The 17,959-nt window shown below is 40.1% G+C and overlaps 1 protein-coding gene across 3 annotated transcripts in view; it reads left to right on the forward strand.

The window, feature by feature from the left end:
* Positions 1–17,959, forward strand: part of LOC126100336 (uncharacterized) — a 152,349-nt gene that overhangs the window by 77,459 nt on the left and 56,931 nt on the right. For all 3 annotated transcript variants that reach the window (XM_049910947.1, XM_049910948.1, XM_049910949.1), the window contains exon 6: positions 15,081–15,213. In XM_049910947.1, the coding sequence (XP_049766904.1) occupies positions 15,081–15,213 (133 nt within the window). The remainder of the gene's footprint in view (positions 1–15,080; positions 15,214–17,959) is intronic.

Raw genomic sequence — 17,959 nt, forward strand, 5'->3', positions numbered from 1 at the left:
GTGGCTCTCTCTGCTCCAATCAATAGAAATCATAATTGAACAGTGGCTCTTGTAAAATTTTTCAACAGGAAGCTTCAAAAAGTGTGAACAATTCCCACTTATCTAGAGTGCTCCGTATTATAGATGATACTGTAACTAAGCTGTATCTTCTTTTCTAGAGTAAATCCTCTTTGTTGTTTACCAAAGCAAATTTATTCCTTCGGAAGGAAGGTCCAGTAATTCACAGACTTCATAGTATCCTAAATAACTTATTTACAGCTTTGATTGAGAGATTTATTAATCCTTCTGCAGTACCTACTTCTGGTAGTCTGCTGCAATTGAACTTTCAAAAAAATTAATTAATTAATTAAATATCACAAAGGGGATGAAGATATTGTCATTGACGCAAACACTAGAAGCTACATTCTTCATACCAAGCTTGAAAAATCTGTTGTTACAAAATTTTATGATGTCAGAAGATTTTTCACCAACTAATGTGTGTACATCAAAGGAAAATTCCCTCTGCGCAATGACTTCTTAATAATCTTAGAAGTTGCCGGTATTGGACCTAGAAAAAGAAATCTTTATCATAGTTGTAAATCTGAATGAGCTATTTCCTGATGTGCTAAGTAACTGCAAAAAACACATATTAGAATTGGACTTTTCAAGATACCTGTTTGATGAGTTTGGGATGGGGGAAGAAGAGAGCTGATACTGCTTGGTACAAGGTATCTGCTGCATGTGATGCATCAGGCATTAAAAAGTATCCATCACTGAGCAAGCTTATGCTTGCATTACTGCTTATTCCTCATAGTAAGCCGGCCGGGTGGCCGAGCGGTTCTAGGCGCTACAGTCTGGAACCGCGTGACCGCTACGGTCGCAGGTTTGAATCCTGCCTCGGGCATGGATGTGTGTGATGTCCTTAGGTTAGTAAGGTTTAATTAGTTCTAAGTTCTAGGGGACTGATGACCTTAGAAGTTAAGTCCCATAGTGCTCAGAGCCATTTGAAGCATTTTGAACCTCATAGTAGTGCTGCCTGTGAGAGAGTTTTTAGTGTTGTTAAGAAACTGTACAATACTGAATTTCAATCTAGTATCAATACAGGAACCTTGAGTGCTTTGATTATCAGTAAAATGAACCATTTATCTTCAGAAAGAGCGTGTTACCAAATTAATTTTTCAAAGAATCAGGTAGGCTGTGAAGAGTGCAACAAGATTATCATTCAAGAGAAAGTTATCTTGTCAGCTGTGAAGACTCTGTATTATACAAGTAGAGGTAGATCCAGGAAGAAGAAGCTGTGGATAGAAAGACTTGTAAATATTTTTGTATAAAACACAGAAGATAGGCTTCTCATTTCATGATGTAAGTGGATTTTGTTTACATGTTTTACTTTCCTTTTAATTAATAATTTGAAAGATGTGTTTGTGATGATTTTGTAGTATTTTTAAATTACAGAAATGTTTCTAAAACACCCTTATGTTCTAACTTTTTCTGTTTAACCTGGTTTTTTTCATTTACAGTAGTTTTAATTGCTGGAAAATCTTCTTCATTTAGGACCAGTAAGTGTCTGAAATTCAGAGTTTAAAGGCTTAAAACACAGTTATAATTTTAAAATTTTACCACTAAATCACTCCTGACAAATACCGAGATGGTTTCTTCAAAAGAGTACGGCTGTTTCCGATCGCCTTCCCCATCCTGGATACAATCCAAGCTTTGGCTCTGTCTCTAAATGACCTTTATTTCGATGGGACTTTAAAATCTAAGTCCCCCCCACTAAAATTTTCCGAGCGAGTTCCCACGGGCCTGCTTCCATATTTGCCATTTGATTACTGACAGCCACTTCTCAAGGTTGGCAGCTGTGTGCTCCCAGTAAAAGAATTTCGGCCCTCATTGACCAACACCTCCTACCAATTGCCCAATGTGTGGCATCCCACATCAAAGATACTAACCACTTCCTTCAAATACTCAACTACATCCCACCCCTTTACTTCCTATATCCCTGCTTGACACAACTTCCTTATACACAAAAATCCCTCGTGCTCATATTCTTGCCGCTATTGAACTCTATCTTTCACAGCATCCTTCAGACTCCAAACCTACGTCCTCATTCCTCACACACCTTGTTAATTTTACTGTAATACACAACTACTCCCCCTTTGAAGGGATGGTATAGAAACAAATTCACAGCACAGCCATGGGCACCCAAAAGGCACCCTCTTATGCCAGTCTCTTTATGAGTCCTCTAGGGGAAGCCTTCACAGCCTCTCACAACCCCAAATCCCTGGTCTGGTTTAGCTTCATTGATGATACCTTTATGACCTGGACTCAGGGCCAAGACACTACCTCGTTCCTTCACAACTTCAATACCTTCTCTCCCATCTGCTTCACCTGGTCCTTTTGAACCTAGGATTCCAGTTTCCTGGATGTTGACCTCCTCCTCTCTGATGGTTCCATCCAGACATCTGTCCAAATTAAATGCAGCAACCACCAACATTACCTGTATTTTGACAACTGCCATCCCTTCCACACCAAAAAATCCATCCCTTACAGCCTGGTCACCTGGGGATGGCATATCTGCAGTGACAAGAACACCATTGCCCAGTATGCTGAAGGTCTCACAGAGGCCATCATAGAAATGTGCCACCTCCCAGACCTAGTCCACAAAAAGATTTTTCATGCCACATTTCCACGCACCCCCAATCCTCCCATCATCACCCCAAGAACCAGCTACAAAGGAGTGCCCCGTTCATTACCCAGTACCACCTGGGTGGAACAAATGAACCACATCCTTCGTCAAGGCTTTGATTATCTTTCATCGTGACCTGAAATGAGAGATATCATATCCAACATTCTTTCCAGCCCTCCTAAAGTACTGTCCGTCATCCACCCAACCTCCACAACATCCTAGTCCATCCCTATGCCAGTCCCAGTCCATTCCCACAGGACTCATATCCCTGTGGAAGAACTAGGTGAAAAACCTGCCTAATCCACCCACCTCACATTTCCTATTCCATTCATGTCGCAGGCTAATCCTCCCCTCCCTCCCCCCTTTGAGGGTGGAACACTTGTGAAAGCAGTTGTATCAAAAATACCAGCTTTGCTGCAATCATTGCACAACTTCTTATATTGATGTGACTACCAGCCAGCTGTCCAACATGATTAAGTGACACTGCCAAACTGTGACCGATGACGAAGTGGGGTGCCCTGCGGTGTAACATGCAGCTGAACAAAATGTACTTGACTTCAGTGGCTTCTGTGCAGCCTAAGCTATCTGGATCCTCCCCTCCGCCACCAGATTTTTTGAACTGTGCAGATACGAGTTATCCAAACAACACATTCTTCACTCCCAAAATTATCCCGGTCTCAGCCCACACCCGAGCACCCAACAGTTTCCGCCCTCTCTGTCCTATCATGTCCCAATTCATGGCCCATCACCCTCATTGTGTTCTAGTCTCTGCCAAGCGCCCATCAGTCTTTTCCCCTGCGCACGCACACACACGCACACACACACACACACACACACACACACACACACATACACACACACACACACACAGCCTCCCAACACTGCACCTGACACAGCTTTGTCCTGTCACTTTCTAGACCCTGCTTGCTACGCCAGTCAGCACTCACCTCTTCCCCCACCCATACCCTGTGGTCATGTGTGTGTGATGCGTGCCTGCCTTCTTGTGCGTGTGTGAGCCTTTCTTTTCTGAGGACTGCTCTCTCCAAAAGCTCACTATGTAGTAGTCTTTTTGTTGTGCCTGTCTGCAACTCAAAGTGTCACCTTCACGGTGAGTAGCAATCTGTACTTTCCATAATTGTTTAGCCTATTTACATTCCATTCCTTATGCCCAGAAATGTTGGCAAGTTGTTTGAAAAAGTCTTCAGGGGTATAACAAACTACTACACTATAAAAAAAATCATTGTAAAGTATTAAAATAAGTGTTTGGGCAAAAACAATTTTCACTTTTTGTCTTTGCCTTCAACATTCAACCATCATCTGCTCAAATACATCATAGCACAGCAATTCATTTATTAGCATTATTTACTGTGTCAACAAGCTGTCTATATGTCAAGTAATTTCAAAGTATTATAAATGTAGTCTGTCCCTGACAGAACACCAACAGTTTGAAATGACTCTCCTGTTTGCCTTGATTTAAACTTTCTCAGAATTTTGCTTCTTATTATGGTTGATGGTGTTTATCATTAAATTGTCCCCCTTCAGTTAAGGACACAGCATCCTTTTTCGGCCTCATAGTTTCTTCTTTTGTATATGTTTTACAGTTTTGTACTGTATCACAGTTTGTGCAGAATACTTTCTAAGCAGTCTGCGAGTATTTTGAACAATATAACACCTTTGGTAATTATGCAAATGGTAATTAAAACTGATTATTTAAAATGCGTTTTCCAAATTAAGGTCCCATTTAATCCAATAATATACATGTGAAGGATACCAAATTTTTACTGTGTATGTATACCATATTGGCTGAGATGCTAGACCTATTTAATTCTGCACATTAAGTATATTTAACAAAATAAAAATAATTACATTGTATCATTTAATTTTTAGAATATTTTTGCTAATTAAAAATTTTATTTCTCTGTAATAAAATCAAACCTGCTGTAATGTTTAGGGCTACTAGATATATATAGACAATTGTAAGTTACAGAAAAATGTAGTGCAGTGCTCTATAAACTTAAGGAAATGTGTGTACCTAATTTCTGAAAAGTACAACTTGCAAGAAGTTGTGAATTAAGATTTGAGTCATATTAAAATGTGTCTCATAATATTTCTGAAGTGTTCAGCTTCAAGCTGCTTCTTTTCATATTTTTAGTACTTATTACTTCATTGGTAACTGAATATACAATTGCTTAAAATAAATTATATCTGTCTACAGTAGAATTCTACATTTAAACCATCTAATGGGCTAAATTTGGGGGAGGAGGAGGAGGTGGTATTGTGATGTAATTTCATAATCAGTTGTTGATCATCTAAGCAACTTCTTTGATAAAGGAACTGGCGAAATGTAAACAGTGTGATGGTGTAGATTGCCTGAAAGTAACTGAATGAGGAACTCTTACAGGAAGGTTTTAGGATCCACTAGAAACAGTATCACTGATAACTCAGAGATCTGAATCATTTCTGAAGACCTGATAAACAGATTTTCTCTAAAGTGTGGACTGCTTTGTTTGTAAACTTAGTACCCCCCTGTATTTTTACAATAATGAACACCTAAAATTACAAATAACTGTAGACTTGGGCAACAAACTTCAGTAGGACGTAAGCAACACACTTCAAACAAGCGGCAATAAACAGGAACAAAGATGATCATTTACAGATTCTGGAAACTGTCACTATTACCAATGAGTGTACAGTTTTTTAGTGAAATACTAATGGTTTTCTGTAATTTAAGTAATGGGAGCATGGCAGCATACACAACCATGACTTTAAAATTTAGTGCATAGTGATCATTTTTCATTCTATGCATTATAAAGTACATATCAGTGTAATCATAAAAGACTATAAAATTTAACAAGATAATTAAAAAATTAAGAATTAAGAAAAGATACACTGCTACACTGCTCTTTGCAAATAAGCAAAATTAAAAGATCAGTTTTCCTCTCGTGCCTGCCCCACAACTTCCTGACACTGCACCTGTTGGCAGTCTAGTCCCTGCACACTCCACTCGACAGCACTCCTTTCTCTCCCACCCGTACATTGCTATCCCTTCCCTACAACCTCCAGATTCTATCCTACATGATAGTTGCTTTCTGGCACTAGCTGCCAGAGTAGCCATCATGTGTGCATATGGTGTGCTTACTTGCGTGAATGAATGGTGTGTGTTTCTCTTTCTCTGACAAAAGTTGTGACCAAAAGCTGATGTGTAAGTGTCTTTAATTGTGCCTGTCTGCAGCTTAACGTGTTATCTTTATGGTAAGTAGCAGTCTGTCTTTTCGTACATTGTGGTTATTCGTACCTGAAGTTTCCATTGTTTAATTTAAAAAGTTCATTTTTTCCAAGATTCAAAAGTACTCTGTGCCCTTAACAGAATGTATCTTCACATATCATCATCATCATCATCATCATCATCATTTAAGACTGATTATACCTTTCTGCGTTCAGTCTGGAGCATAGCCCCCCTTATAAAATTCCTCCATGATCCCCTATTCAGTGCTAACATTGGTGCCTCTTCTGATGTTAAACCTATTACTTCAAAATCGTTCTTAACCGAATCCAGGTACCTTCTCCTTGGTCTGCCCCGACTCCTCCTACCCTCTACTGCTGAACCCATGAGTCTCTTGGGTAACCTTGCTTCTCCCATGCGTGTAACATGACCTCACCATCTAAGCCTGTTCGCCCTGACTGCTACATCTATAGAGTTCATTCCCAGTTTTTCTTTGATTTCCTCATTGTGGACACCCTCCTGCCATTGTTCCCATCTACTAGTACCTGCAATCATCCTAGCTACTTTCATATCCGTAACCTCAACCTTGTTGATAAGGTAACCTGAATCCACCCAGCTTTCGCTCCCATACAGCAAAGTTGATCGAAAGATTGAACGGTGCACAGATAACTTAGTCTTGGTACTGACTTCCTTCTTGCAGAAGAGAGTAGATCATAGCTGAGTGCTCGCTGCATTAGCTTTGCTACACCTCTCTTCCAGTTCTTTCACTATGTTGCCATCCTATGAGAATATGCATCCTAAGTACTTGAAACCGTCCACCTGTTCTAGGAGATGAGATACTGGCAGAAGTACAGCTGTGAGACAGGGCGTGAGTCGTGCTTCAGTAGCTCAGATGGTAGAGCACTTGCCCGCGAAAGGCAAAGGTCCCGAGTTCGAGTCTCGGTCGGGCACACAGTTTTATTCTGCCAGGAAGTTTCATATCAGCGCACACTCCGCTGCAGAGTGAAAATCTCATTCTGGAAACACCTGTTCTAACTTTGTTCCTCCTATTTGACACTCAACCGGTTTATATTGCTTTCCCAATGACATTACTTTCGTTTTGGAGATGCTAATCTTCATACCATAGTCCTTACATTTCTGATCTAGCTCTGAAATATTACTTTGCAAACTTTCAATCGAATCTGCCATCACAACTAAGTCATCCGCATATGCAAGACTGCTTATTTTGTGTTCACATATCTTAATCTCACCCAGCCAGTATATTGTTTTCAACATATGATCCATAAATAATATGAACAACAGTGGAGACAGGTTGCAGCCTTGTCTCATCCCTGAAACTACTCTGAACCATGAACTCAATTTACCGTCAACTCTAACTGCTGCCTGACTATCCATGTAAAGACCTTTAATTGCTTGCAAAAGTTTGCCTCCTATTCCATAATCTCCTAGAACAGACAATAACGTGCTCCTAGGAACCCGGTCATATGCTTTTTCTAGATCTATAAAGCATAGATACAATTGCCTGTTCCACTCATAACACTTCTCCATTATTTGCCGTAAGCTAAAGATCTGGTCCTGACAACCTCTAAGAGGCCTAAACCCACAATGATTTTCATCCAATTGGTCCTCAACTAATACTCGCATTTTCCTTTCAACAATACCTGAGAAGATTTTACCCACAACGCTGATTAAAGAGATACCTCTGTAGTTGTTACAATCTTTTCTGTTTCCATGTTTAAAGATTGGTGTGATTACTGCTTTTGTCCAGTCTGATGGAACCTGTTCCGACTCCCAGGCCATTTCAATTATCCTGTGTAGCCATTTAAGACCTGACATTCCACTGTATTTGATGAGTTCCGACTTAATTTCATCCACCCCAGCTGCTTTATTGCACTGCAATCTATTGACCATTTTCTCCACTTCCTCAAATGTGATCCTATTTCCTTCATCATTCCTATCCCATTCTATCTCGAAATCTGAAACATTACTGATCGCATTTTCACCTACATTGAGCAACTCTTCAAAATATTCCCTCCATCTGCCCAAGGCATCCACAGGATTCACCAGCAGTTTTCCTGACCTGTCCAAAATACTTGTCATTTCCTTCTTACCTCCCTTTCGAAGACTGCTAATTATACTCCAGAATGGTTTTCCAGCAGCGTGACCCTTAGTCTCCAATCTGTTTCCAAAGTCTTCCCAAGATTTCTTCTTGGATGCTGCAATCATCTGCTTGGCTTTGTTTCTTTCTTCAACATAACTTTCTCTGTCTACATGAGTTCTAGTATGTAGCCATTTTTGATACGCCTTCTTTTTCCTTTTACACGCTGCCTTGACTGTGTCATTCCACCAAGCTGTTTGCTTCATCCTACTTTTACACACTACTGTTCCAAGACATTCTTTAGCCACTTCTAGTACTGTGTCCCTGTACCTTGTCCATTCCTTTTCCAATGACTCTAATTGACTACATTCAACTAACTGGTACCTTTCTGAGATCGCTGTTATGTACTTGTGCCTGATTTCCTTATCCTGAAGTTTCTCCACTCTTATTCTCCTACATATGGACCTGACCTCCTGCACTTTCGGCCTCACAATCCCAATTTCACTGCAGATTAAATAATGATCAGTGTCATCAAAGAATCCCCTGAATACATGTGTCCCTCACAGCCTTCCTGAATTCCTGATCTGTTATTATATAGTCAATGACAGATCTGGTTCCCCTGTCTTCCCAAGTATACCGGTGAATGTTCTTATGTTTAAAAAAGGAGTTTGTGATTGCTAAGCCCATACTGGCACAGAAATCCAAGAGTTGTTTCCCGTTCCTGTTGGCCTCCATATCCTCTCCAAATATACCCATAACCTTTTCATACCCTTCTGTTCGATTTCCAATCCTGGCGTTAAAATCACCCATGAGCAGAACACTGTCCTTGTCCTTTACTCTAACAACTACATCACTGAGTGCCTCATAAAAACTATCCATCTTATCTTGATCTGACCCTTCACAATGCGAATATACTGACACAATCCTAATTTACTTGCAAGACACTGTCAATTCTATCCACATCAGTCGTTCGTTTACATACCTTATGGCAACTACGCTGGGTTCCATTTCTTTCCTGATGTAAAGCCCTACACCCCATTGTGCTATTCCTGCTTTGGCTCCTGACAGGTAGGCCTTGTATTCTCCCACTTCCTCTTCTTTCTCACCCCTTACCCGAATGTCACTAACAGGTAAAATGTCCAGTCCCATCTTACTTGCAGCCTCTGCCAGCACTACCTTCTTCCCAGAGTAGTCCCCATTGATATTAATAGCTCCCCATCTCATTACCATTTGTTTGCCAAGTCGTATCTTACGAGTCCCTGGTTTGTCAGTTAGAGGTGGGACTCCATCACCTCCAAAGGTCCGAGGCACTTTGCTCTGATTGTTGCCAGCATCATGTTTAAAGTATCAGGGAAGCAGGTTGCTAGCCTTACTTGCCCCGAGTCCCATTGGGTTTTACCCCTAACAGCTGAGGGACTAACCGGTGGATTTGGTAGTCTTTGCCATATGAGCACAAAGGTGACCACGACTCAGAATATGTCCGAGATGCCCAGCCTTATTCCAAAGTAACTAGTATCCCGACTGTCGGGACCACTTACTTGGCCACTCATACGTTGCCCGTGGTTCATGAACTAGGACATGACTACAGGAACCCACACCATGAACCATATTATGAATTAAATTTCGAGCAAACAGTGCCTGTATCTATCTTATAAGCTAGGAAATTATTTGTAAGTTGTATAAATATTAACTTTGTAGTTATAAAATTGAGGTGTTGGAAGGGGGGGGGGGGGGGATAAATGTGTCGGAAGAACAATTGAGATAGGGCTGATGTTAGTAAACTTCTGTTGGAACAACATCATGTTGAGAACCGTCTTGTTTGAATCTCATAAAAGAATTAGATACACCTGAAAATCTAGAATGGGTTATACGAAGGTGAATTAAATATAAATGGGATTTTTGTTTCTGAGCATAAAAAGTTGGTAGGACTAGACCCGCACTTCTAGTATTGTTGGATGGGTCGATTAGGAGTGGGGGGAGCTGCAGTTACATACTTCCAACACCTTCGACAGTAACACTTATTATGTTGGAGCAACAGGTCCACCCCTCCACTGTGCAACACATAGTTAAAAATTTCTTGCTTGTGAAAGAGTTCAAGTGATGAAAATTTTGTAGAGATTGACTGCACAGTTTGGTGATAAAACATTGTCAAGGGTGCATGTGTTTGCCTGGCATAAAGAATTCAAGGAATGACAAGAATGTGTTGAAAATCAGCAACATGATCACTGTCCTCAGACCAGCATTACAGACGAAAACATTTGTGTAGTTCGAGTCATTCTTGAAAACGGTCGACAGGTGAGAGTATCAGAAATTGCAGAACAGATCAGAATAAGTTATGAGAACTGTGAGAACTGTCAAGTAATCATCACAAATGACCTGCAGTTCTGTAAAGCGTATTCCAGATGCATCCCATGCCTTATGAAAGAAAATCAGAAACTGGGGCAGTTGGAGACTTGTCAGAGGCTTACAGCAAGGTTTGCAAAAGAAGGTGATGTATTTTTTAGTTGGGATCATCACCTGCAACAAAATGTGGGTACATTATTACATTGCCTAATCCAAACAAGCCAGTAAGGAGTGGTGGAAAAAGGGCAAGGGAGCCCCAGCAAAAGTCAAGATGACTTGTCAGCTGGCTGGCAAGGCATTTTTTTTCGATCAGCAAGGCATTTTGCTCATTGATTTTTTTGCATGAGCAATGCACAATCAGTGCTGCTTACCACTGCCAGCTGTATGGGAGGGTGAGACCAGTCCATTCAAATGTCATTCTCCTCTATGACGATGCCAAGCCCCATATTGCACCTCTAATTGTCTCCAAACTGCAGGAAATGCACTAGACTCAACTTGGTCATCCTGGTTATTGCCTGGACTTGTCACCCTGCAATTTCCATTTGTTTGGACCGCTTGAAGCAGCTCTAGTATGGCACCGAATTTGGAGATGATGAGGACATCGGGGAATTCGTGCTCCATTGGCTCCTGATGCTACCAGCTTCAGTCTACAATGCTGCAATAAGAAAACCTCTTCACTGGACAAAACTTATTTTTTAAGCAGGAAACTTTGTAGAAAAATAAACTATAACTACCTTTTTTCTGCAAATAATTTTTTTAAAAATAAAATCCCATTTATATTTGATTCACTTTTGTATGTGTTACCAGAGCACCTATTTATTTCATCCAACAAAGAGATAAAGGCATATAGCTTGAGAAATGCAAGAAGTTACCCAAGAGCAGATGTCTGCTTGGATCACAATCTAGATTTTCAAGAGTTGTGTGTGAGACTAAAGAAGGCTTGGGGGGTGGGGGGCTTTTCAATTTAGAAACATCAGGGAAAAAGGGGAAAATCTAATGAAGCAGAAAACCATTTATAGGAGAAATTAGAGGTGGTAAACAAGGTAACATCAATGAAAGATTAAAAAGTGTGGGTGGAAAAGGGAAGGAAGAGCTATTAGGAACATACAAGAAAATATATTCAAAGGGAGAATGATGCAAAACTTTAAATAATACATGCTACATTTAATTACTGTAAAAGGGGCAGTGAAACAAGTGATAGGACTAAAGATTGGAGAGACAGAGAATAAGGAATTTTTTGAATAACAAAGAATTTTTGAATGACGAATGAAATAATAAGTAAAATCGAAGAAAGAAAGAATTGGAAAAATATAAACATGAAAGAGAATGCACATAAATTTAAATAATTAATTATGAGAAGAGATTGATTCAGCCAGACAGAAGTGAGTTGAGGAGAAATGTATGAACATCAGGAGAGTGTCAAGGAGAACGAAACTTCAGATAGTAGGATGGTCAACAAAGTAAAGGAGAAGTGGAGAGAATAACTGAGCGATTATACGAGGGAAGAAGTAGGTAGAAGGCAAAATATTTTTTCGAGGAAGACAGGCCACGTCATGAACGTAAGAAAATTGGAGGGATATAAGTGCCACCATTGCTGAATCAGTTGGGCAGTCTCCAATGGAATCAGTTTGTGAAGGAGCAGCTGTGCTTCAAGTGCAGCAGTCAACAGTGTCTGTACACATTAAAAAAGAGTGGGAAATGTAAGAATGTAGACTGATGTTTGTGACCGAATTATCTTCCGAGGACACAAACTAGCACATTAACAGCCTGTCATGTTGTGTTTGCCCAATTTCCAAACAGTGTGTCTTGCTCAAGAGTGTTATATCATGATGAATGTAAAATACGTCACAGTTTACATAGAAATAATGGTTTTCTTGACTAAGGGAAATCGTCTTTCTGTGCAAGAGTTGGAAAGGAATCCATTTCATGTTGAGATATGAGCCAAGATATTATGATAATTTTTGTTCAGACCGTAGTCTTTTGAAGAGAACCTGAGTGGAAGTTCTTATTTTGACACATGAAAAATGTGATTAAACCTCACCTAGAAGACAAGGGAAACATCCATGATGTGTGATTTACGCAGGTGGTGACCTCCAGCACACTTCGCTGTTCAGGTGCACAAATTACATGACAAACAATTTTGAAGTCACTGTATTGGGTATGGTTCAACATCATCTCCAGCCCTAATGAAGTGGCCACCTTGGAGCCTGGACATTATAATACCAGATTACTCATTATAGGGAATAATTAAGTCCCACATGGCTCAACATCAGTACAAGACCAATGAAGAAACGTGCAAAAGTTTTGAAGAAACCTTTCAAAGCGCAATTCCTAATGTGCTCTGCAAAATGTCAAGGAGGACATGGGGACACATAGGTATATGTGCAAAGTATGATGGTATATACACATATCCTCAGAATACATTGTAATTGCTCCAGTATACTGTTTTGATCTCCAGACTTGGGGACTTCTCAGACACACTGTATATCAAGCTGAACAGCATCATAGGAGAAGAGCTGTATGTTTCAGAAGAGGTTTAAGCATGAGAAATGCTACTGGTGTACTAAGACTCCTATGTGAGTTGTAAATTGAAAAGAATAGGAAGATTTATACTCTTTTTTTATTGATTTGGAAAACTGATGGGATAGATGCTTATTAGCATCAGCTGGAGATAAAGCAAAAATCCAGAGTCAGAATTGATGGAGAATAGCAGATGGAATAGGATGAGGAGTCAGACAAGAATGTCACATGTCACCTGCACTGTTTAACATCTATCTGGAAAAGATCTAGGAGACTGTTTGGATAGAATAAGAGCCGTATGTGTTGCAGGAAATAGAGTGGGGTTAATACAGTTTGCTGCCAGCTGGTGTTGGTGGAATTGGAATACAAGAAAGTGCTTAATGAAATGATAGAAGATGGAAGCAGCAAATGCGAAGCACTTGGAGTGAAAGTAAATGAGAAAAATACTAAAAGCATGATACTTTGCGAGGTCACAGAAGATTACTGCAGCATTATTGCTCTTAGCTAATAATTTGCCTAATTCTCAATTAAACAGTTTACCATAACTGTGGTGTTTCTCTTGGGCTGAAAACCATACCAATTGCTTAGGTTAATGATATATTTTGCAGTATAAGTATGTATGAGGATAAATCATATATAAACAAGAATTATTTTAGAAGTTTGTTAAAGCTTCAGAAAAATTCATCCATGCGAACTTAATTTTCTTTATAGTCTTTTAAGTGGGAAGCATGTTTTTTGCAGCAGATGAGCATTTTCTTGGTCTTATTTTTGTAAAATGAACAGGGCTGTGACAGCAGCCAGTTGCACACTGACACTTTGACAGTGCCATTGCCATCAAATTTGTGTCCTCCAGCTGCTTCCGTTGGTGCTCCACACAAATGAAAATCGCAAGGTGATAAGTCCGGCTGTAGGGAGGATGTTCTAGTATGGTACAGAACAATTCTTGAACTTTTTCTTGAGTTCAGGCAGCTGTGTGGTGTCGGACATTGTAATAAAGCACTATCACATCCTAGACTGAAAATGTACGTCTTTTCGTATGATATGCACATTTTGTTTGGTCCACAATTTGGCAGTAGTATACAGCAGTCCCAGTATGATATTTGTGGAGAAGATCAATTAGAAGACCTCCTTTAAAATTAAAATAAATAAAAAAAACTGTTGTGGGAACCTTCCCTGTGGAGAGACTGCTTTTGGATTTGGCGGGTGCAGATTCGGCATTTTTGTGCCATTTCATACTGCTTTTTTTATTCCAGGGTTTAATGGTGCTATCATGTTTCATTGCAGATCACAGTCCGGTGCAAAAAATGTTCCCTGCAGTTAATTGGGTTTCAGTAGCCGTTTGCACTCTTCGAGATGATGAAATTTGTGCTCTGTGGTGAGAAGACGAGGCACCTATATTGTGGACACTTTCAGAAATCCGAGGTTGTCAGTAATGATCATTGAGCACTACTGCGGCTTATGCCAACGTCAGTAGCAATTACAGCAACTGTTACTCAGTGATTGTCTTCAACAAACTGGCTAACAGTGTGAATATTTTTCTCAGTCATGCTGGTCCTTGGGTGTTGATGAGCTAAATTCTCAAATGCTTCTTGTACTCGAAAAACTGTTTGTGCCAGAGTCTTTCTCAGGGTATTGATCTCGAACAGTACCACAAGTCTTTCAAAATTTCAGGTAGTTTTACACCCTCTGTTTTGAGAAACTTGATTACAGCGTGTTGCGTGATGGGTGATGGTACCTATTGCTCTGACATTGTGATTCTGATTAATGAAAAAATGTTCTAACTGTGGAGAACAATCACTGGAAAAGAAAGCAACAAAGTGCAGAGATCATGCTGCTCTCTGTTTACAAAAAGGCGCATAAAACATAAATTCCGGTTTATATTTGATTCACCCCTGTATTTTGTGTATTAGTTAGCTCTAAAACACAGTATTTTTCTGAAAATTATGAGCACACAATGACTGTGACACTCTGGAAATTTATTAGAGTTCTGTTTATTACTTTTTGTTGCATGTGTTATCAAAGGGAAAAAAATCATTTCTTTACTACACTCCAACAATATACTTGTTCTATGAAATACTTACATATTTTGGTATATTAAATTATGATATGGTTTCATAGACAGTGAAACACTAATTGTATTTCATTGTTCCCTGCAATGGAAGAGATATTCTGTTTTCATGATTCCACTGTTGACTCTATGTCAGTATTTTTTAATCAGCTTGTATGAACAGGTGTTGCAGGAACTTGAGTCTCGTCATGGCCAGCCAGAATGGCTCCAAACGGCTTTTATAAAGGAACTATTTACCTGTGAGTTCCCTTTACCTGGACAGGGTTTGCGTTGCCACAGTACCGGTAAAGCAACAGGTAAGTTAATTTCCAGTTAAACAAAGGTTTACTGCTGCAAAAAAATTTTGTTCTAGGATTTGCAAAGTTTTAAATTTTAGTTTGGTAAAACACTTTAAAACTCAGTCACATATTTCTATCATATGATCTTTACTGAGGATGAGGACACCCTATCCACATTCCTCTAGAACCTCAACACCTTCTCCCCCATCCGCTTCACTGCTGTTCCTCACTCCAACAAGCCATCTTCCTCGATGTTGACCTCCATCTCAAGAATAGGTACCTACCAACCATCAATAATGTCACAATTGCCACCCATTCCATACCAAGAAGCCCCTGCCATAGAGCACAGCTACATGTGATCATCACATGTGTAGTGACGAGCAGTCCCTCTCCAAATATATCAAGGGTCTCACTGAAGCCTTCATGGATTGAAATTTCTCTCCCAACCTTGTACAGAAACAGATCTTCCATGCCTTGTCTCTCCAGTCACCTACCACTTCCTACATACATACCATACAGCCACTCCTCTCATGACTCAGTACCACCCAGGACTAGAGCAATTGAATCACATTCTCCGCCAGGGTTTCGACTATCTCTCGTTGTGCCCTGAAATGAGGAATATCCTTCTCAATTTCCTTCCCACCCTTTCCACAGCGGTATATTCTGCTGTTCATTGAACCTACACTGTATTGTTGTCCATCCTTACCCCTCCTCTGCTCCTATTTCCTTGCCCCTGGGCATATACCTTGATGCAAGACCTGTCCATCATCCTTCCACCATCAACTACTTCATTCCAGTCACAGGTGTGTCTTGTCCCATCAAAGGCAGGGCTACAAAAGCAGTAATGTGATTAGCGAGTTATCTGTCCGCATGAATGGCAGACAAGAAACTGTGATCCATAGACAGCTGTACCAGCTAGTTTCTGAACATGCTTGCCCAACACATTTTCACTTCAGTGATTGCTTCACATCCTGCACCATCTGGATCCTTTGTACCAACAAGAGCTTTTTTTGAATTGCACAGATGAGAACTCTCTGTTCAATTTATCCTACAATCCTGTATCCCCCCTGGCCTCCTCAACCTTCAAGAGTCCATGTCTTTCACTTACATATCCCCTTCCCTGCTCCCACTGTAGCATGACACAACATTCTATTCCACTAACATAGTTTTATTCTCCTTATTTATTCTCTCCTTTTCCATTCCCCTCCCCCAACCTTTTCCAACTGCACCCAGCAACCCTGCCCTGTTCCCACCATGACCCTGCATGCTCCCACAAGCGGCACTATACTTTCCTCACCCACACCCTGCTGCCCCTTCCTCTCCCTGTCCCATGCCTTCTCTTACACCCACCACCCATGCCTAATTGCTATTCCCATCAGGCACAGTTTCTGTCTGCAGTCCAGCCAGAGACAGTGTCGTGTGTGTGTGTGTGTGTGTGTGGGTTGTGCTTGTGTGAATGTCTGCATTTTCAAATTTGGAAGAAGGTGTTTTGGCCGAAAGCTTAAAAGTACAGTAGTCTTTTCATTGTGCCTGTCTGTGACTCAGCAATTCCTCTGTATGGTGAGCAGCAACCCATCCTTTTCATTATATTGCTGCTATTCCAGCCAAGACTTTCCATTGTTTAATTATCACGTGAAGACTACAGCGTATTCCATAGAAGTAATATTCTGCTTATTTATTGCCAGAAGTTGAATAATAAAGACATAGTTCCTTCATTATCTAAGGATGAGCAAAAGTGCTAAGGAAAGCATCTTCATTTTTGGTGCATGTCAAGGGTCACTTGGATCTTGAATAGTGGCAAGAAAAAAGGGGGGGGCATAATATATAATATGTAATGGGAACTGATTAATAATTGCTGCTTGAACAATCAAAAAAATTGGAAAGAATAATTGAAAGAAATTGGAAGGTACACATAACGTGAGTGAACTTTAACTGCCACTAATATCAACAGACCTTTGAAGTCAATACATTTTTTGATTAACATTACTAAATTTATGTACTTCTTATTCCTGCTACCACTTTCATGTGTAGAGCTTAGAATGACAATACTGGTTTCGGATCGTCTCTCCTCTGCTCACACAACTTCTACTTTTCTGCTTCAATCCTTGTGATGCAAGAGTCTCGGCATGGGCAAAATGATGAACAGATGTGGTTATTAATAAACTTCATTTCCCTAATAACTTTTATAATGCTTCTTTAATGTGCAGTTAGAATACACATTTTTGAACAATATTAATGTCTGCCTGCTACAAACAGGTGGTGATAGAGAAATTAATCAATTGAAGAGCGTATCTCTACTTGTTTTATTTGTATCACAAGATTATCACTGGTACAAAATATCTTTTTTAGAAGAAGTGAAAAAAATAATGATATTATGATTCATTACAATCATTACAATCATTACAATCCCCGTACCCTGGCTGGTACGGGCATAGACTTTATTTTTCGGCCATTTCAGTTATCCTATATAGTTATCAATTCATATGGGCATGTCAGCTTCCCTTAACACATACATACATAAGTTTTATTTCACGGCAAAGTGCTTGCTGTGAACACTTAATCTCGTTACTGTCAGTTAGTATCTGCCCAGTGTTCAGCTTGCAAAGCATGCGCTCACAGCTCGATGCCCGTTACCGTCCTAGCTCACACTCACACGTTTAATACAAAGTCAGAGTGTCCGTATCGTGCGTTCAAAGTAGCCTTCACTGCACAAAAACGTGAAGCTCGTGTTCAGCGGCGTGATCCTTTGTTCTGTCAACAAGGT

The sequence above is a fragment of the Schistocerca cancellata genome, chromosome 9 (assembly GCF_023864275.1).
Source record: "Schistocerca cancellata isolate TAMUIC-IGC-003103 chromosome 9, iqSchCanc2.1, whole genome shotgun sequence".
Taxonomy (NCBI): domain Eukaryota; kingdom Metazoa; phylum Arthropoda; class Insecta; order Orthoptera; family Acrididae; genus Schistocerca; species Schistocerca cancellata.